Source organism: Dipodomys ordii, unplaced genomic scaffold (assembly GCF_000151885.1).
Source record: "Dipodomys ordii isolate 6190 unplaced genomic scaffold, Dord_2.0 Scaffold78, whole genome shotgun sequence".
Taxonomy (NCBI): domain Eukaryota; kingdom Metazoa; phylum Chordata; class Mammalia; order Rodentia; family Heteromyidae; genus Dipodomys; species Dipodomys ordii.
In genome coordinates, this window is record NW_012267294.1 from 6,296,026 (window position 1) to 6,316,001 (window position 19,976).

The window sequence follows — 19,976 nt, forward strand, 5'->3', positions numbered from 1 at the left end:
GTGGTTCTCCTCCAGCAATGGAATGGGAGTGTGGTCAGCTGGCCAAGGCCTGCCTGGATGACACGGAGAACTAAAAGAACAGTGGGGGAGTGTCTGGGAAGGTGGCTCAGTGGTAGAGCGCTTGCCTTACATGCATGAGGCCCTTGGGTTCGATTCCTCAGCACCACATAAGCAAAAAGAAAAAAGCCAGAAGTGGGGCTGTGGCTCAACTGGTATAGTGCTAGCCGTGAGCTGAAGAGCTGAGGGACAGCGCCCAGGCCCAGAGTTCAGGCCCCACAACTGGACCCAAAAGAAAAGAAAAGTGGGGAAGAGCTGAGGGACAGCACCCAGGCCCAGAGTTCAGGCCCCACAACTGGACCCGAAAGAAAAGAAAAGTGGGGGATGTGTGTCTTCTTTCTTTTTAAAACTTTTCAAAGCTTCAGGATGCCCATGCTCACTCCAGGCCACGTCAGCATGGATGGTCCCCGCTTCCCCAGCTGGCTTCTCCGAGGTTTCATGGAAGGATCATGTGTGTTTAATCAGCGGATCTGAGGACCGCGTGCCTTCTATGCTGGGAGCTGTGTGTACAGAGATGATACGATACGTTTCCTCTTTCCTGGAGCACTGAGCCCCTCCAACCGTGTGTGTGTGTGTGTGTGTGTGTGTGTGTGTGTGTGTGTGTGACACATGTGTACACATGCATGTGGACATGCACCAGTATTGGGGCTTGAACTCAAGCCATCATGCTCTCAGTTGGCTTTTTCAACCAAGGCTGGTGCTCTACTGCTTGAGCCACAGCTCCGCTTCCAACTGTTTGCTCATTAATTAGAGATAAGAGTCTCATAGACTTTCCTGCGTGGGCTGGCTTTGAACCATGATCCTGGGAGTAGCTGGGATCATGGTGTGAGCCACGCACGGTTCATGGTGTGAGCCACGCACGGATGCTGGGCAGACGTCTGTGCTTGATGCTCAATATTGTTGGGCGCTGGGTGCACGGGGGGGATGTGGTGTCATCTGTGTGTGGAGCGCCTCCACCATCGCTGGGGCGTTGGTGTGATCCCAACTGGTCATTCCCGCAGGATCTGACAGAGATTTTGCACAGTGTTTAAACAAGTTCCATGCACGTGCATCTCATCATTTAATTGGTCTGACACAGTGGCACGCTCCTATAGTCTCCTGCACTCTCAGGTACTGGAGAGGCTGCGGCAGGAGGATTGCTGGCACCCTGGAGACAAAGGTCAGCCTGGGCAGCACGGCAGGACTACCCCCCAAAACAAGAAAGTGCTGGGCAAAGCTCAGTGGTGGTGGTCTGTGCTTAGTCCCAAGCCCGCACATACGCATACACAAGCACACAAAAGAATGGTTTTATTTCAACGAAGATTCGACAAACCTCTTCTATCTACTTTCCATCTAGAAATGGAGTGAACGGGAAATGTCTCAGGAAAATGCTGCCTTTTGGTCCACTTCAAGCAGCCCAGGGTGGGGGGCTTTTCTGGGCTCCTTTGTCTTTGCACTTCGACCAGGCAGATCTCAGGGTTGTGCAGGAATGTAAGCAGCCCTCCCCCAGGGGCCAGCTCCCGCCCACAGCTGGAGGAATCTGGGTGAGGGAGGAGACTGGGGCCTGGGGGGGAGGGCAGAGGCTTTTACTTAAAAACAACAACAACAACAAAAAGCAAAAAAAAAAAACCACTTCTTGTGCTCCTGGGACAGCCGATCCTCTGCCCTTGTTGCAGTAAGTGTATATGTCTGTGTGTGTGTGTGTATGCGTGTGTTACACTTGGGAGCTGGGGGGGGGGAGCAGGCTGCGTGGCGTGACGCTGTGGCTGCACATGGGCTGCGGCCCAGGCTGTGAGTGCACCGGGCCGGAATGAGCTGCCCACGGCCAGCCGGCCGGCCTGCCAGTCCCTTCCACCACGCTGGAGGCCGCTGCTCCCGCCTCCTGCTCTAGGGACAGAATCGCTGCCGCCGCCCCCTGGTTCACTGGTGACCCGTGTCCTGTCCTGCTGTCCACGCTGCCCGGCGGCTACAGCTCCATTCACCTGGAGTGTCGTGTGTTGTGATTAGTGTACTGTTCTCTCATTCTCCCTCACACACACCCCACTTTGTTTTGTTTTGTTTTATTTTTGCTCAAGGCTAGCAGTGTACCACAGCTCGCTCTACTTCTGGCTCTTGGCTGATTGATTGGAGATGTAAGTTCTTTCTGCCCAGGCAGCTTGGAACTGTGATCCTCAGATCTCAGCCTCCTGAGTAGCTAGGATGACAGGCGTGAGCTACCAGCACCCAGTCGGCACTCAGCTTTATACGTTGATTTTTTTTTTAATCTTGTATCTACCAACCTTGCTGAGCCTATTTGCTAGCTACAAACCGAGATGAGTGTGACTTCTTTTTCTCCAGCCCAGCTGCTGTGCGTGGTTTTGCTCTAACTCAGTCTCTCTGGCTAGCATCTACAGAAATGGCCAGAAACACCCGTGTCCTGACCTGCCCCTGAGGTGGGAAAGGAGGCTCCCCGTCCTTCATTACCCAATGTGTGTCAGCGGAGGTCTTTTTTGTAGGTAGGGTTTGAACTCAGGGCCTAGAGCTTGCTAGGCCTTCGCTTCACCCCTTGCGCTACTCCCAGAAAGTTCCACAGGGATTATTTTGGGGACACAGGCCCCGCTTTCTTCCAATGCTGGCCTGGACAAGATCTTCCCATTTCGTTTTCCACTATAGCTGGGATGCCAGGGAGACACTACCATTCCCAGCCACTATTGAGATGGAGTCTTGAATTTTTTGCCTGGGCCAATCTCTAACCACAGTGCCCTCATCTCTACCTGCCAGGTGTCTAGGCTTACTGGATGGAGCCCTGCCCTGACGGGGTTGCTTATGATCTTTTTAATCATACAAAGGCATTAAGTGTTTCCATATGTTCTACAGTTTCTTTTGCTTCCTTATTTTCTTCATGTAGTACGGTGCCGTGATTGGTTTTCACATCAATTTTTTTTTTTTGAGTCCGGTCGTGGGGCCTGAACTCTGGGCCTGGGCGCTGTCCCTCAGCTCTTCAGCTCAAGGCGAGTGCTCTACCACTTGAGCCATAGTGCCACTTCCATAACAAATGAATTTTTTTTTTGTAGGTCATGGGGCTTGAACTCTGGGCTTGGGGACTGTCCTTGTGCTTTTCAGCTCAAGACGAGCACTCTACCGCTTGAGCCACAGCACCACTTCCTGGTTTTCACATCTAAAGTAAGCACGCATGCCTATGTAAAGTCCACCTGCCTGTGCTATGTATGTAGTCCTGTTACTGGGTTTGATTTACTGGGTTTTGTTTTGTTTTTGCCAGTTGTAGGGTTTGAACTCAGGGCCTGGGCGCTGTCCTGGGCGCTGTCCCTGAGCTTTGTGCTCAAGGCTAGCGCTCTACCACTTGAGCCACAGCAGCGCTTCCAGTTTTTTTTCTGTGTATGTGGTACTGAGGAATTGAACCCAGGGCTTCATGTGTGCTAGGCAAATACTCTACAACTAAGCCACCTTCCCAGCCCATGGTTTATTGTTATTTTAAAGAGCTTGTGTGTGTGTGTGTGTGTGTGTGTGTGTGTGTGTGATACCAATGATGAACTCTGTGTCTGGTGTTCTACCTCTGCTCAGCTGGTGCTCTACCACTTGAGCCACATCTCCTATCTGGCATTTTGCTAATGGAGCCTGTGAACTGTTCTGCCCCTAGGCTGGCTTTGAACCTTGATCCTCTGGATCTCAGCCTCCAGAGTAGTGAGGATTATACGCCTGAACCATTGGGGTTTATTTTATGTGTCTTGAGTGTGTATTTTTAAGATATTGGTTGGTCTGGTTTTCTTAGGATTGTGGGTTCTGGGCCAGTGTGGGTTACAAAGTGAGCTGGAAGAAAATCTGTGCAGGACCCTGGATTTTTTTTTTTTTTTTGGTCCGGTCGTGGGGCCTGAATTCTGGGCCTGGGCACTGTCCCTCAGCTCTTCCGCTCAAGGCTAGCGCTCTACCACTTGAGCCACAGCGCCACTTCCGGCTTTTTTTTTCTTTTTGCTTATGTGGTGCTGAGGAATCAAACCCAGGGCCTCAAGCATGCTAGATAAGCACTTTACCACTGAGCCACCTTCCCAGCCCTTGAGGGGAGTTTTTTTCAAAGGCCCTGGGGCCCTCCCTTTCCCTTCCTTTCCCAGAAAGCTTTCTGGTTAATGTTTATTCCCCCCATTGTTCAGTTGTTCTTGCAGCCCCAATTCAAACAAATGATGGTAATTGCTTAGAAAACTTCCCCTGGGGGCAAAGCTGTTTTTATCAGGCAGGAATGAGTCAAGTGCAGACCCGCCCGGCCTGGCCAGTGGCTGTCCCTCCCACCTGGAGGCTGTGGGGGCTGCAGCCCAGTCTCTTCCTCCAGCCAGGGCCTGGGTGCGGCAATTCTTAGATCATTTCAGACATCACAGAGCCAGAGCCACTCTCCTGTGTTTCTCCAGGAAGCGCCCCCCAAGGAAGCGTTACCTCTTTCCTGATTTCTGAAAGAAACAGAAAATTGATTCTGATACCAGGCACTTTGTAGCTCATGCCTGGGATCCCAATCCTAGCTACTCAGGAGGCTGAGATCTAAGGATGGGGGTTCAAAGCCAACGTGGGCAGACAAATCCCTGCGACTCTTGTCTCTAATGAAGCAGCAAAAATCTGCACATGGAGCTGTGTCTCATGTGGTAGAGTGTCAGCCTTGAGTGAGAAAAGAACACGAGGTCCCGAGTTCAAGACCCAGTACCGGCACATACACACACACGTGCACACAGTAGATTCTGTTTCTTTTTCATTATTTCATTTTCTCATGACATTTAAGGATCGGGGACTTCTGTGACTTCTGTGGGTTGTTTTGGTCCCTGGCCCCTGGTGTTGCTGGCTGAGTCCTTGTGAACTACGTTCTCTCCCCGGATGGCCCTCTCTTCCTACACCTCTCTTCCTGCTTCCTCCACTGGCCTGTACGACTCACAAGGGTTGTATTCCAGACGCAATTTATGTCACCCATGCTTATTAACAGACTGCAGTTAAGGGTCTAGGCTCACGCCCTTTCACTGTTATGCCCATGCCCGTGGCTCTCCAGATGAATGCTAGCTCTGCTTATGGGGAGCTTGGGAGGGGCACTGGGAGGAGTCACAGGTGCCTGCACTCTGCACCTGTCCTGCACCTTTCATACCTGGTGGGGCGGGTCCTCTCAGGGCGCGGTCCCATGATGTCTGAGCGACCCGTGCGCCTGGGGGGATGGGAGGGTGGGGAGGGCTCCTGTAATGGCAGCCTTGCCTTGGTTTTTCTCTCACTACATCACCTCTATGAGCCTGCAATGGTTAGAGTAGATATTCTGGTTGTGGAAGCTTCTAGAAGTCACGTAACTTGGGCACCCAGGGCTGCAGGTGTGGCAGCTTCTAGAAGTCATGTAGCTCGGGCATGCAGGGCTGCAGGTATGGTTGCCCCTATTGCCAATGTGGGGTCTTTGTGTGGCTGTGTGCCGCGCCTTCCATGTGGCCTGTGGTCTCGGGCCATTTGTGTCTCCTTCAGGGATTGGTCTGGGATGATGCCGAACGTTGGAGGGTGGGCCTTAGAGCCAGAGGTTGTCAACCCAGAGGGAGGACAGGACAGGAATTCACCAGGAAGGTAGGGGTGCTCTGAGGCCAAGCAGGGAGGAGGCTGTGCTGGCCCAGCCCCCGGCGGTTGGGAACAGGACTTTGCTCAGGGGCGTTGTTTGCAGAGGGCCTCTGAACTTCACCATCTGAGACTCACGGAGGGGAGGGCCAAGGCATAGACTTGATATGGAGAGAAAGCTTAGTGTTTTTATAGTAAGTTGAGGAAGTCTTTTGAGAAGTGTGGATGTGAGTATAGGTAAATGTGGCTTCCCCGCTCAGGCCCCGCTCTGTAGGAAACGTGGAGGCCTCTGCTCTCCGTCACTGGTGTCTGGAAGGACAGAACTCACCACTTTTACTGAGTGGGGAGTGAGAACCTGCCAAAAGGCCAGGTGTTATTTTCCCAGTGTTGATTGTGTGCATGCGTGCATGTGTGCACGTGCATGTAACAGTGTAACACGCAAGCCTGTGTTCCCGTGTGGCGGTAGTTGGGCCCAAACTTGGGGCCTGGGTATTCTCCTTAGCTTTTATTGCTCAAGGCTGGCACTCTACCACGTAAGCCACAGCTCCACTTCTGACTTTTTCCTCTGTTAACTGGAGATAAGACTCTCAGAGACTTTATTGCTGGGGCTGGCTTTGAACCGTGATCCTCAGATCTCAACCTCCTGAGTAGCTGGGATTTCAGGCTTAGCCACCAGCACCAGCTTTAGTATGTTTGTGTTTGAAGTTTCTGCCAAGATTTACGTTAGTGCTGGGAGGGTGGAGTTGAGAGCTGCAGCCTCCACTCCCTCAGTCGGGCTGGGTGTGGAGGAAAAACTTCCCCGGGGAGTTAGCCAATGGGAGTTAGCGGTGGTTAGCACCCCCAGGCCATTAGCACCTGGAAACTCCTTAGCAGATTGAGGAGTGGAGTCTGAGGCTCCCAGCAGACAGTCCCTAGGGGAGATTTTTATCTCCCTGGGGAAGCAGCCTCCCTTACTCTCATTAGTGCCTTTGTCTACTCTCTAGTTTTCCCTGGGGCCTGAGGAGGAAAGGGAGAAGGAAGTTTTCACCTCAGATTCTTAATGTCAATGTTGTTGTCTCTGGCCCCTTTTCCTTCCCCACCAAAACGCCTGAGGCTGGAGGACTTGTAGAGAACAGAGGTTCTTTAGCTTGTTCTCCAGGTCTATGGTGTTGGTCTCCCCTCCCCACCACCACCGGGGGCCTGGGCCTCAGCAGACCGCCTCAGCGATGGTCGAGACAGAGACAGAGGCAACACTGGCAAGACAGGAAGCCAATGTGGGCTGGAGCCCAGCTCACTCCTCAGGGCTAACTCAGGAAGCCTCAGGATGACTCCGAGAACAGTGCTCCCAGGTCCTTGCACCTCCCAGTAGGACCCTCCTCTTACAGACCCCACCCCACCTCCTCCAGAAGACCCTTGGCCAGCCACTCACCCCATACCTGAACCACAGACAGAACCCACCAGGTCTGAGGAAGGGCAGCCGTGGAGAGCAACGGGTGACAGTGCTGAGACAGCTCTGTGATCAAAGCCAGCCACCAGCGGCTCCCACCTGTCATCCTAGCTACTCAGGAGGCTGAGATCTGAAGATCGCAGTTCAAAGCCAGCCTGGGTGGGAAAGTCCATGAGACTCTTATCTCCAATAAACCACCAGAAAACCAGAAGTGGCACTGTGGCTCAAGTGGTAGAGCGCTCACCTTGAGCTAAGGGACAGCGCCCAGGCCCAGAGTTCAAGACCCATCTCACACACACACACACACACACACACACAGAGTTGTCCTCAAGCCCAAGGGATGGGAGAATGGCAGAAACATGTCTCGAGGATGTGGCTGCCCTCTCCTGGACGGTTGATTGACTGATGGATGGTAGGGTTGTGGCTGGACGGAGCCACGCTGAAACAGGACTGCCTGACATGTCCACAAAATGTGGAACCCGAGCTGCTGGTCCTCAAGCCCGGGATCTGGACCCTCTAAGATGGCTCGGTCACCCTGGGAGCCCAGGCCAGCTCGCCTGCCAGGACTGCAGGAAACATTGCAGCCTGGTGACACACGGAGGCCAAGGTCACAGGCTGCAGGTGCAAGGTCACCGGCTACAGGGCTGGCCTGAGCTTCAGGGCTGGTTTCTCCAAGACCTCTTTTGTTGGTGGATGCACTTTTTATCCTATTTATCCTATTCCTTCACACACACCAGCCTGGCCCTCCTCCTCCTCCTGTTCTAACTGCTCTTCCTCCTCCTCCACCTCTTCTTCCTCTTCCCCCTCTTCTTCAACTTCCTCTGCCTCCTCCTCTTCCTCATTGCCTTCCTTCTTGCTTTTCTCACTATGCAACTCCAAGCTAGCCTTGAATTTCCGACTCCCCTCCCTTGGTCTGGGATTACAGGCATACCAGCATATGAGCACCATCATGCCTCGCTCCTCCCTTTTTGGGGGGTAGATGGTTTGAACTCAGGGGCCCCACACTTGGGAGGCTGGGAGGATACCACTGGGGTCTCACCCCCAGCCCTGTGCTTCTCTGGTTATTTGGGGGGTAGGGCCTTGCTCCCCAGCATGTTCCTGAGCTGCCAGCTTCAGGCTCACCATAATTTCTAGATTATAGATGTGTGACCCCACAGCTGGCTTCCCTCCATGGGGATGGAGTCTTGTGAGATCTTTTCTGCCTGCCCTGGAACTGTGACCCCCCCCCCATCTCAGCTCCCATGTGGCTTTGAATGGCAGCCATGTACCAATGCACCCCGCTGTGGGTTGAGATAAGGTCATAAGAGCTTTTCAGCACAGGCTGACCTTCAGCCTCCCAAGCAGTTAGAATGAACAAAGGACATGCCCGTGTCCTGGTCTTCCTCCAGAACTCATTGACCTCTGCTTGACTGTTGGCCAGAGAGCTGCACACAACTTCCCAACCTGTGAACCCTGTTCTCAGAGCTGAGGGCAAGCCAGGCGCCAGTGACTCACACCTGTAATCCTAGCTACTTAGGAGGCTGAGATCTGAGGATCCCGGTTCAAAGCCAGCCTGGGCAAGAAACTCCGATGAGATTTGTATCTCCAATTAATCACAGGAAAAACTGGAAGTGTGCTGTGGCTCAAGTAGTAGTTAGCTTTAAGCAAGAGTTTAGGGACAGTGTCCAGGCCCTGAGTTCAAGCCCCAGGATCAGCCAAAAAAAAAAGGAAAAAAATAAAGCCAAGGACAGTGTGACAGGATGGACAGACCATCGCAAGGCCAAATTCTGATGATCTCAGAATAATCAGGGCCTGCGTGATCTAAACACAAAGCTGAGGCTGACCAGGGCCAAAGCCACGTTCATCCGGCAGAGGGCGCTGTGGGCGTCAAAGCCCTCAGGGAAATGGAAAGTTCAGGCAAGAGAGGTTTTCCCAAAGGATATAGAATAGGAAATGCTCCCAACACTGGAAGACATCTTAACGTCAGCTGCAATGGGCCTTCAGACAGCCATCCTGGATATAGGCTGGATTTTTTTTTTTTAATGGTGAATAGCTTTCAGCATATGGTCCATCTACATACTCTTATTTTTGATAGTTTGTAGCCGAGTGTGCAAATTCTTTTTTTTTTGGGGGGGGGTCCAGTCGTGGGGCCTGAACTCTGGGCCTGGGCGCTGTCCTTCAGCTCTTCAGCTCAATGCCAGCACTCTACCACTTGAGCCACAGCGCCACTTCCGGCTTTTTTCTTTTTGCTTATGTGGTGCTGAGGAATCGAACCCAGGGCCTCATGCATGCAAGGCAAGCGCTCTACCACTGAGCCACCTTCCCAGCCTTTTTATTTGTTTTTCTTTTTTCTTTTTGGGTCCGGTCGTGGGGCCTGAACTCTGGGCCTGGGCGCTGTCCCTCAGCTCTTCAGCTCAATGCCAGCACTCTACCACTTGAGCCACAGCGCCACTTCCGGCTTTTTTCTTTTTGCTTATGTGGTGCTGAGGAATTAAACTCAGGGCCTCATGCTTGCAAGACAAGCGCTCTACCACTGAGCCACCTTCCCAGCCCCAGCCCTGGTTTTTGCTGGTACTTTTGGAGATAAAGTCTCTAGGCCTTTTGTGCCCAGGCTGGCCTTAACACGTGATCCTCGGATCTCAGCCTTTTCAGGGGCTGGGGTGACAGGCATGAGCCACCGGCACCAGCCTGGGCACCGGGGCTGGCACAGTGGTCTGCCCATTCCCGCTCCTCACTGTGTGCTGCACAGGAGGAGGGTGCGGGGTGGGGGGAGGGGCCACTGGCTGCGTTCTTCTCCCTTGGGAATGCTGGCGCAGCACCGGCGTGGGAAACAGCACACCCGATGGAAGGCCCCATGTGGCCGTGGTCTTTATAGTGACCCAGAAAACAGCATGCCCAGCCCGGGGCCTGCCTCCGTGGTTTGGAAGCGGAGGCCCATGGACATGGGGGAAGTCAAGCAGAGAGGTCAGCAGAGCTCCTCCAGACCCGCCGCTCCTGCGCCAACCTGCGAAAAACCAAGATGGCGCGTCAGCGAGAAGACTGGTGTAAGAGAAGCCAAGGGAAGAAGATCCTGGAATCTTCCTGTTCTGGAGCATTTGATATAAAAAGCAGGGGGTGGGCCGATGCAAAGCAAAGATGCGGTAAAACACCGCACACAGAGTGATGCTAAATAATGGAAATCAGGCCAGAGAAACAGCGCCATTTCCTCTCACTGGGGAAGCGAGGCCTACACTAGGAATGTGCGTGAAAACACACGCACAGAGCTGTGCACAAGCCCAAGCCTGTGTTGGAGGGAAGTGCAGGGAGGGGGGAGGGGAGGGGAGAGGGAGCAAGGGCAGGCAAGTTCTCATTTCAGTAAGTGAAAACAGACCGGGGCCACTGGCAGGGCGGAGAGGCGTGGCTTGGGCCCGGGGTGTGGTACCCAGGAACTGACCCTCTGAATGGAAATCCTCCTGGGCAACTACTTAAAGATAAGGTAAAATGTCTGAATAAAGAGATAGAATGATTTGCTCCTGTAAGCCAGAAGAGGGGGGCACTGGGAAAGCCGGGGCCATTCTGCAGGTGCTGGGATCCTGGACAGGACTGGTGTCTGGGCTATGGCGGGTGGAGCACGGCTGGCCCTCAGTGGCTCCCCAGCTTCCTCTGGGCGCTGTCTGGGACCATATGCAAATCCCAAGCTTGGGGGGGGTGGTGCTGGGTGGAGCTGCACGGGGTGGCTGGGCTCCGGCCCTGCTGGGCATTCCTGTAGTAGCCACCCAGGGGAGCCGGCCGACAAGGGGCAGTACTGCCTGAATTGTTGCCTGACGTGAGGGAGAGTTACCAGCAAAACCTGGCCGAGCGTCTCCTCCACACTCAGAGTGTGTTGGCAGCTCTGGGTTTTGAATGCCAGCTTTCAATGGGAAGAGGGAATTTACATCTACAGGGCAGAAGGTGAGCAGGCGGGTCCCTGCCCGGCCATTCCTCGGTGTGTGTGTGTGTGTACACGTGGGCACACCTCTCTGTGTCTCTCTCTGTCTTTGTCTATCTCTGTCTTTCCCCCATCTCAGCCTCTTTCTGTCTGTCTGTCTGTCTCTGTGCACAGGTGTACTGTGTGTGTACCTGGGTGTGTGCTTTTGCTAATGCCAACTCTCAAGCCCCGGGCTGATTGGGCACCGGCTGCTGCCCATGGCTGCTGCCCACTTAGCCATTTCCTATTTGTTTATGGTAAAGTCTTGGGGTGAGGGCTGTTTACGGTGAACAGGCCGAGGAGGGAGGGGAGAGGGAAGGAGAGGAGGGGCCTGATGTCCAATGGAACTGGAGAACTAGATGGGGACTGGGACTTGGAGCCCCCCCCCCGCAACCCCCCCCCTCAGACCACGAGAGAACAAGATCCGCTAGTGCTAGGGCAGATGAGTCCTATGGCCAGCTCTCCCTTTGAATTGTTGTGTGAATTCTTCACAAGTTAACAGCTAGAGCGGCTCCACGTGGGCAGCACGGCTGGAGCAGGGCTGAGAGGTCCCAGTGTTCGGCGCCCACGGCGCGGTCCTCCGAGAAGTGGCTGCCAGGCTCCAGATCCACCGGGAAGCCATGAGATCTCTCCCCGGAGAAGACCTGGAAAGTGCCCTGCTGGACAAGGTAAGCCACACCACGGCCACAGCTCTGGACCTCCCTGCCTAGAACAGGGCGGACCACGCCCCCTGCAACCTGGAGCACACCGGGCAAGCCTGGGGCCTGGACAGCGGCAGCTGGGTTTCCTGGACGGGGTGGGGCGGGGCATGTGAGGTGTGGACACAGACCCCGACTGTAGCATCGCATGTGTGTGTCCCCAGCAAGCCATCAAACCAGCCTGAGCCTCAGTTTGCTTCTCTGTAAAATGGGGTGGGAATACCAGGAGATTCATAGAGCCATGGGGGGGAAAGGAGCAAGTGAAGTTAAGACAGACCTTTTTAAAAGCGGAGACACTGGAGCTGGGAGCTGGTGGCTCACACCTGTCATCCTAGCTGCTCAGGAGGCTGAGGTCTGAGGATCACAATTCGAAGCCAGCCTGGGCAGGAAAGCCCACCAGACTCTTATCTCCAATGAACCACCACAAAACCAGAAGTTGTGCCATGGCTCACGGTGGTAGAGCACCAGGCTTGAGCAAAAGAGCTCAGGGACAGTGCCCAGGCCCCGAGTTCAAGCTTCATGACAGAGAGGAAAAAAATGGGTGCTTCTGGTGGACTGGAATCGATGACCTCAGAACTCCTGGCATCACGCCTGCCATCCCAGCTACTCAGGAGGCTGAGAGCTGAGGATTGTGGCTCAAAGCCAGCCAGGACAGGAACTTCCATAAGACTCTTATCTCCAATAAGGTTAAAAAAAAAAAGCAGCAAAAAGCCAGAGGTGGAGCTGTGAGTTAAGCGGTAGAATACCAGCCTTAAGTAAAAATGCCAGCCAAGAATGTGAGGCCATGAGTTCAAGCCCCAGTATAGCTACTCCACAGGGTTCATGGGAGAGAAGGGAAAATGAGCCATGGAAGCAGCTGGAAGGTTGGGGTGTGCTTAGGACCTCCTTTTATCTAGGGGAGTCAGGTGCTGTTGAATTAGCTCGTAGACCCTAGAAGTGAGGTACCCTGGCTGGGGGGTGCTGGGGTCACATGGCTGGCCCTCTCCTCCCCTGGCCTCTCTGCAGACACAGAACGCCATGGTGCTACTGAACCCTGGGCGGGACCGGGACGCTGGGCCTGAGCCATGACTGCAGGAGAAAGGAGGGATGCTTGCTCTGCGGGGACGAGTATGGGGGTGTGGGCTCTCATGATGGGGGGGAGGGCAGGGGCTGCGCCCGGGAGGGGCTGGGCCCTCACTCTCGCGTCTGGACAGCAGGGTGGTCCTGCGTCTGTGATAACTTAGTAACCTACACTTTCTGAGCCTCAGTTTCTCACCTGTAGCTAGGGGAAAGGACTTTGGGGGCAGACAAGCTCAGCCCCCAGAGACTCGGCTCCGTCACAGCGGCACGGCGGGCACCCATGGGCACTCACTCTTTGGGCTCGTGGAGAGTTAGCCAAGGGGGGGGTGAGGATTGGGGGTAGCGCTGACCCCTGAATCTGCCGCAGAACTCCAACCTCCATCCCTCTCTCCACTGCCAGCCCCTGCGGGCAGAGCTGGGGATGATGGGGTTCACTCACTTTCTGTTTTCTGGAAGGAAATTCTCAGCAGTCAGTGGGGTGGACAAACAGACCGCGGCCCTGGGTGTGGCCTCCAGCCACCGGTAGTGAGTCACAGCCAGCCAAGATGATAAGGATCAATCTGGAACCCAATCATTGATACTTAAAACAGGAAGTGGTTCACAGACGTGAGCTATGAATAGCCCTGGATGGTTGCTGGGGCAACAAGAGGCTGTGGTTGGCAAGGGAGGTCACCAGGAGTGTGTGTGTGTATGTGTGTGTGTGTGTGTGTGTGTGTGTGTGTGTGTGTGTGTGTGTGTGTGCATAGACACCTATTGGTGCCTGGGGGTGGCACACTCTGGCTGCTCTGTGGCCCAATGGTCTGGCTCCGGGCAGCAGGTGGCTGTGGCGGCCGACCCCACGCTCCAGTGTCTCAGTGACACCTGTCCGTCCATCCCCGCACGGACGCTGGGAAGAGCGCGCCGCGCCTTCGTTCGCTGGTGTCCTCAGCGGAGGCGGGAAGGGCGGCTTGGCTGCTGTGGCTGTCCTCTGTGCACGGACGGAGCTGCGTCTGCCTCCTGCGTCTCCCTCTGCCCTGAAACCCACGTCTAAGCTTCTCCTTCTTGGAAAGAAACTCCGTGAGGAGGGCAGGGCGTTCTCGAGGCTGCAGCCCTTCTGTCATGGTCCCAGGCTTTGACCAACAATGAGGAGACTCAGAGACTGGCATGGAGGGGCTCTGCTTGCCATCTCCCCCAGCCCCCACCCCATCCCCCAGCCCCTCATCACCCCATCCCCCATCTCCCCTCTCCCCATCTCCCATCCCCTCACCTACCCATCCCCACCCTACCCCCCATCTCCCATGCCGATTCCCCCATCCCACATCTCCCCACCAGCTCACTCTGCTCCCGTTACACCCAGTCAGAAGCCCAGGCCTTAAATCTGCTCAGACTTCAGTGCTCCTGTCAGGATGGAAAATGCAACCAGCCGGGAAATGGCCTGCCCTCCCCTGCAGAGCTGCCTCAGAGCCCGGCTCCTACCCGGAGGCCAGAGAGATGCTGGAGAATGTTCCAGAACTGAGCCCTGTGGGTCCTCCAGCCTCATGGGCCCCTGTATAGGGCCTTCCCACTGTGCCACAGTGCCTTGGGGAGCTAACCCAACAGTTGCCCCCCAAAACCAGCAGGATACCTCTGTGACCCATACCCCATCCCTTCCCTGCACCCTATACCTGCACCCTGCTTTTCCTTCCTATCTCTGGCGCACTCCTGGAAGTTTCTGGCCCAGGCTTCGGCCCTTGCATGACTCTGCCTGCTGGGAAGTCCTGCTTGCTGTCTGCCCTTGCAGGACTCTGCCTGCCTGGAAAGGCCCTCTGAGCTCTTGTGGTCTAGACCAGGTCCACAGGGCATTTCGCAAGAGTCTGCTGGAACCTTGTGGTTTGATTATATTTGCCAAACTTTGTGTGTGTGTGTGTGTGTGAGTGTGTGTGAGTGTGAGCGTGCACACATGCACACCAGTACTGGGGCTTGAACTCAGGGCCCAGGTGCTGACTCTTAGCTTCTTCACTCACTTGAGCCACAGCCCTACTTCTGGCTTTGTGATGGTTCACTGGAGGTTAAGAGTCTCCTAGACTTTTCTTCCCAGGCTGGCTTTGAACCACAGTCCTCAGATCTCAGCCTCCTGAGTAGCTGGGATGACGGGCATGAGCCACCGGCGCCTGGGAAGAAGCAGGGCATGTTTGACTTGGGCTTGACTTGATTCGCGCCAAGTTGGGGTGTTCACAGGTGTCTCAAAGGGCAGCCAGCGTGGGCTTGGCGCCCCTCGCACTTTTTCCCTCCTGGTGTCAGGGTCTGCAGAACCATGCTGACCGCTGACCAGCTGCTCTCCTTCCTTTCCAGATAATTCTGCCTGCCCTTCCTTCTTCTTCCTCAGGCTCCCGCCGCAGGGGCCGCCCTGGGGCCCCTGGCTCGGTCAACACACACGTCCACAGGGGACCCCTCACTCCACTAGCCGTTACAGTCATTCAAATGTATTAACCTTCATCAAAGCAGGTTTTACACACACACACACACACACCTTGTATTTCCCAGGGAAGGAGCAGGATCTCAATCTTGTTTACTGGGGTCCTGTGACCCAGTATTGAATCACTGACCATCAGTATACAGCACGCCTGCAATCCCAGCTGCTCAGGAGGCTGAGAGCTGAGGACGGTGGGACAAAGCCAGCCTGGGAAGAAACTCTTATTCTCCAGTTAACCAGCAAAAAGCCAGAAGTGGAGGCGTGGCCAGCTTTGAACAAAGCAACCACAAGCAAGAATTTGAGAGCCTGGGTTCGAGCCCCAGGACCAGACCAAAACACAGAACAAAAACCATCCAGCCACAGTCAGATAGGGTGGATTTCGCTCTGAGTCTGGGTCAGGCACCCCGTGGTCGGGCCTTGGGCTCACACAGCAATGACCACATGGCTGAGTCCCCCACCCCTAGGTGGAGCTGAGGCGCCAGCTCATCTCCCAGACGGTAGAAGAGGTGCAGAAGGTCGTCCACTGTCTGACCACGGAAATCAGCCACCAGGACACCCGGTTCCAAGCCGTGCCATGCTCAGACACATACCACGGACACATCAAGGTCAGCCCGCGCCTCCTCCCGTGCCCCGACACATCGTGGGGGACCCCGTGTGTGGCAGGCGCCCCCTATCAGGACACTGGAGGCCCGGCCCAAGGGCAAGAGGGCCAGCCCCGTCAGCGCCCTGTAAGCAAGCGAGCCGGCCTGAGTTCAAACTCTGGCAGAGGGACATGCATGCCCTCCGCTCAGCACTGACTGAGCAGGTCACGGACAGGCCAGGGCCTGGAGCTCCTTGGGGAAGTGAGTGGCAGGGGATTCGTGGGTGGCAGGCGGAGAAGGAAGCCAGGGTCATCTTTCTGCACATGTTTTTTTGTGTGCTCGTCCTGGGGCTTGAACTCAGGACCTGGGTGCTGTCCTTGAGCTATTTCACTCAAAGCTGGTGCTCTGCCACTTGAGCCATAGCGCCACTTCCAGCTATTTGCTGCATAGTTGTTGGACTTTCCTGCCCGGGCTGGCTTTGAATTGCAATCCTCAGATCTCAGCCTCCTGAGTAGCTGGGATGACAGGTGGAGCCCCCAGCACCTGGCTCCCCGCCCCGGCTCCCCCAAACCTACATCCTGTCCGGAGATTCACATTCCTTTCACTCATTTCACCTCTGGGTTCACAAACCCCAGACCTCAGTGAGTGAATCACAGCAGCGACCCCATTATCTTGCAGCCAAAGGCGCTTTTCTGTCTACTCAGCCTGGCTGAGCTGTGTGGTCAGTTCTGCCACCCTGTGGGACGATCGGCCACCCCCGGGCCTGTACGGCCTCCACTGGCCAGGCGCGGCCACCTCCCTCTCCTCTCTTCTCCTGCCCCAGGTCCTGGCACCCCGCCAGCTCTTGGTCACTGTGCCGGTGCGAGGCCTGGCCGGCTACCGGGAAGCACGGGCGCAGCGCTGGCGCTACTACTCGCTGCAGGGCACACGGCTGCGCTGCCCGCTGCGGGCGCCCGAGGGCCTGGCGCAGTGGCTGGAGCTGGAGCAGTTCACCAGGCCTCTGGGGCTGTGGCACGGGCCAGACGTGAGCACCGAGGGTGACCTGGTGCCCGCCAAGGTCCTGCAGGTGTTCCGGACGCTGCTGGAGCGCGCCATCGCCACCTGCGGCCTGGCTGGTGAGGGGGCGGGGTGTCCCCAAGCCCAGGGCTGTCCCGCAGCCCCGTGGCCGCCCCTCTCACCGTGCTGTGCCCGCAGGCCAGGCCAGCCTCCTGGAGGACCGCACTGCCATCTGGGTGGTGGTGGAGACGGGCTCGGGCCCGGTGGACGTGGAGCTGGCCCCCACCGTGGAAGTGCCCGGCACCTGGCCGGGGAAGGCGCGGTGGCCCCGGTGTCTGAGGCGCTGGCCGCCCCCGGAGACGGTGCAGTGCGTGAAGGTACAGTGAAGAGGGGAGCCCTGGGAAGTTGGGGTCACTCAGAGGGGGACCAGCCCAGAGGTTGTCAGAACGATGGCCTGCCTCCCCAAACCTTCCCTTGGGGACCCCACAGGCCGAGGCCCAGGGAAGAGAGCTGTCCTGTCTCCAGGCCTCCTCCATTCCCCCCATGTCCAGCTAGCTGCCCTGGCCCATGGTCCCCTGTCCCTGGCCTCCTCTGTCTCCCCCCCCACCCCGTGTCCAGCTAGCTGCCCTGGCCCACCCCACGGTCTTGTCACCTTGGTCCCCGCAGTCGTTTGGGTTCAGCTTGGTGGCTGGCGGCGGCTACCACTGGCAGCTGAGCTTCGTGCAGGCCGAGCGGGCGCTGCTGGTGCAGATGGACGAGGACGGGGGCTGCCGTCGCCGCTGCCTGCGGCTGCTGAAGCAGCTGACAGAGGACGTGTGGTGTCCTGGGCCGAGGCCACTCATCACCGCCCAGCACCTGGAGGTGACCGCGCGGGGAGGCCGGGCCTCGGGGAGGCGGGATGGGCCGGGCTGTGGGTGCACTGGGCCGCCCAGGGCCTGGGTCACAGCAGAGACCACCATGTTGGGCTCTGTGCCTGGCCCTGGGCACCGTTTCAGGGGTGTCACGAGTCTGCCGTGTTTAGTTGAGCCTTTGTCATGTGCGCTTTGAGATCTCAGCCAGTAACCGTACTCAGTGTCTGCTTACCTGGCTTCTCTCTCAACTCAAGTCTTCTAGTTCCACCTGTATCTGCGTATGTGACAGGCTTTTTCATTCTCCTTCCGGCCTTTTCTGCGTATGTGGTGCTGAGGAATCGAACCCAGGGCCTCATGCATGCGAGGCAAGCGCTCTACCACTGAGCCACCTTCCCAGCTCGCGTTCATTCTTCTTGACCACTGAGTGGTACTCCACCGTGTACCTGGGCCAGCTTTTCTCTATCTGGTCCTCAGCTGGTGGCACGTAGCAGATTCCAGAACTTTCCTAGCAACTGGAAAGGGACGCAGGGAACAGAGCTCACAGTCCATGGATCTCTAGGGAATGGACTGGAAGGGGCTTGGGCTGGCAGGAAAGGAGACTGATCTTTAGGGAAGGGCCGCTGCGGGGCGGGACAAGCTGTGGCTGGCCCACAGGGAGGCAGCGTGTGGGGAGAGGCCCAGACATGTTGAGCAGACAGTGCAGGTCAGGGGAGGGGAGGCGGGCAGAGGGCAGGCTTGGCAGTGAGAATGAGGACCCCGCGCTGGGGATGGCCACAGAGTGAGAACATCCAGAAAACTCCAGAGAGCAAGGGGGGGGGAAGGGGCTGCGGGGGGAGAAAGCTGGAGGCCCCTGGGGGTTGGGGGGGGCTGTTCCCAAGCCAGTGGCCCAAAGGAAGAGGATGGGGGGAAATCTGGTGGCTCACGCCTGTCATCCCAGCTACTCAGGAGGCTGAGATCTGAGGATCATGGTTCAAAGCCAGCCCGGGCAGGAAAGGCCCTGAGACCCTCATCTCCAATAAACCACCAGAAAACCGGAAGTGACGCTGTGGCTCAAGTGGTAGAGCGCTCGCCTTGAGCTGAAGAGCTGAGGGACAGCGCCCAGGCCCAGAGTTCAAGCGCCTTGACCAGCATAAAAAATAAAAGCTCTTGGGGGGTTGGGGGGGGTGGAGGGAGAGGTGGCTGCACCTCACAGAGTCCTTGGAAGCAGGGCCCTGTGGACTTGGGGAGGAGAGGAGGGAGGGGACCTGAATCTCTGCCCGCCTGATGCTGGGGGGGGGTGCCAAGGTGACATCCCTCCTCTCCTTCCTCCCCTCTTCCCCTCCTCCATTCCTCTCCCTCCTCTCCTTCTCTCCTCCCCTCCTCCCCCTATACATTTCCTCTCTTTCCTCCCCTTCTTCTCCTCCTCTCCTCCCCTTCTTCTGCTCCCTTCCTCCCCTTCCTCTCCTTCCTCCTCCCCTTCTCCTCCCCTCCTCCTCTTCCTTTCCCCTCCCCTCCTCCTCCCCCCTTCCCTACTCTCCGTCCTCCCCTTCCTCTCCACTCCCCTCCTCCTCCCCTCGCCCCCTCCTTCCTCCTCCCTCCACAGACCGTGCTCCTCTGGACCTGTGAGAAGCACCCGCAGCCCAGGGCCTGGCGGGAGCCGGGGCCGGCGCTCCTGCGCCTGGTACGGAAGCTGCACAAGTGCGTGAGCCAGCACCTCCTCAGGCACTACTTCGTGCCCCACAGCAACCTCCTGCAGTCCACCCACCCCCACGAGCTCCACGGCGTGGCCCAGAAGCTGGCATTCTTCCTGAAGAACCCCAACCTCCGCCTGCCCGGGGGCGACCAGCCGCCCCCCACCTGACCACGCTGCCACGCAGGGGCTGGGAGACCCCCTGGCCAACCCGGAGGCCATTCTGACTCTGTTTCCCTGTCTGACCCCCTGGACCTGGGCAAAGTCCTTGAGCTCCATATCCAAAGTAAGCAGCAAGAAGCAAGGGTGGAGGTGTGGCTCACATAGTAGAGCTCCTTCAGACAAGGGAACAAAGCAAATTCAAGGTACTGGAAGAACCTGAACACCCAAAGCTCCTTGCTATGACCTTGTGTGAAATGACCTTGGTGCTACTCACCCATTGTGCCTTCCTTCCTTGATTGTTCATTTATTCATTCATTTATTCATTCATTCGCTGATGCTCAGGAGACACTGGGCATCCAGCCAAGATGGACAGGGTAAGACTCCCTCACTGGAAGGAGGACAGGAAATGGGGAACACATCAGAGAGAGAGAGAGAGTGCCAATCCTGGGGCTTGAACTCAGGGCCTGGGCACTGTCCCTGAGTTTCTTTTCCTCAGGGCTGGCGCTCTACCACTGGAGCCACAGAGCTACTTCCAGCTTTTCCAGAGTAGTTTAGTGGAGATAAGAGTCTCAGGAACTTTCCCGTC

The 19,976-nt window shown here is 56.5% G+C and overlaps 1 protein-coding gene across 4 annotated transcripts; it reads left to right on the forward strand.

Moving 5' to 3' along the window:
* The first annotated feature begins 1,636 nt into the window (after nucleotides 1-1,636).
* Nucleotides 1,637-19,594, forward strand: Mab21l3 (mab-21-like 3 (C. elegans)). 4 transcript variants are annotated; one of them, XM_013024598.1, is made up of 7 exons: nucleotides 1,637-1,711; nucleotides 11,446-11,611; nucleotides 15,596-15,736; nucleotides 16,536-16,827; nucleotides 16,907-17,085; nucleotides 17,375-17,569; nucleotides 19,142-19,594. In XM_013024598.1, the coding sequence occupies exons 2-7, from the start codon at nucleotides 11,564-11,566 to the stop codon at nucleotides 19,397-19,399; spliced, it is 1,113 nt and encodes a 370-aa protein (XP_012880052.1). In that variant the 5' UTR covers nucleotides 1,637-1,711; nucleotides 11,446-11,563; the 3' UTR covers nucleotides 19,400-19,594. The 4 variants fall into 4 exon arrangements, with proteins under 4 accessions (XP_012880052.1, XP_012880054.1, XP_012880051.1 ...); XM_013024600.1 differs by having other exon boundaries at nucleotides 1,655-1,711; nucleotides 11,450-11,611; XM_013024597.1 differs by lacking the exon at nucleotides 1,637-1,711 and adding an exon at nucleotides 10,769-10,927.
* The last annotated feature ends 382 nt before the right edge of the window (nucleotides 19,595-19,976 follow it).

Coding starts and splice junctions, on each gene's coding strand:
- Mab21l3 (XM_013024598.1), top strand. CDS start 11,564: ATGAGATCTCTCCCCGGAGAAGACCTGGAAAGTGCCCTGCTGGACAAG. Junction 11,612..15,595: donor AAAGTGCCCTGCTGGACAAG/GTAAGCCACACC, acceptor CCCCACCCCTAG/GTGGAGCTGAGGCGCCAGCT. Junction 17,086..17,374: donor AGACGGTGCAGTGCGTGAAG/GTACAGTGAAGA, acceptor TGGTCCCCGCAG/TCGTTTGGGTTCAGCTTGGT.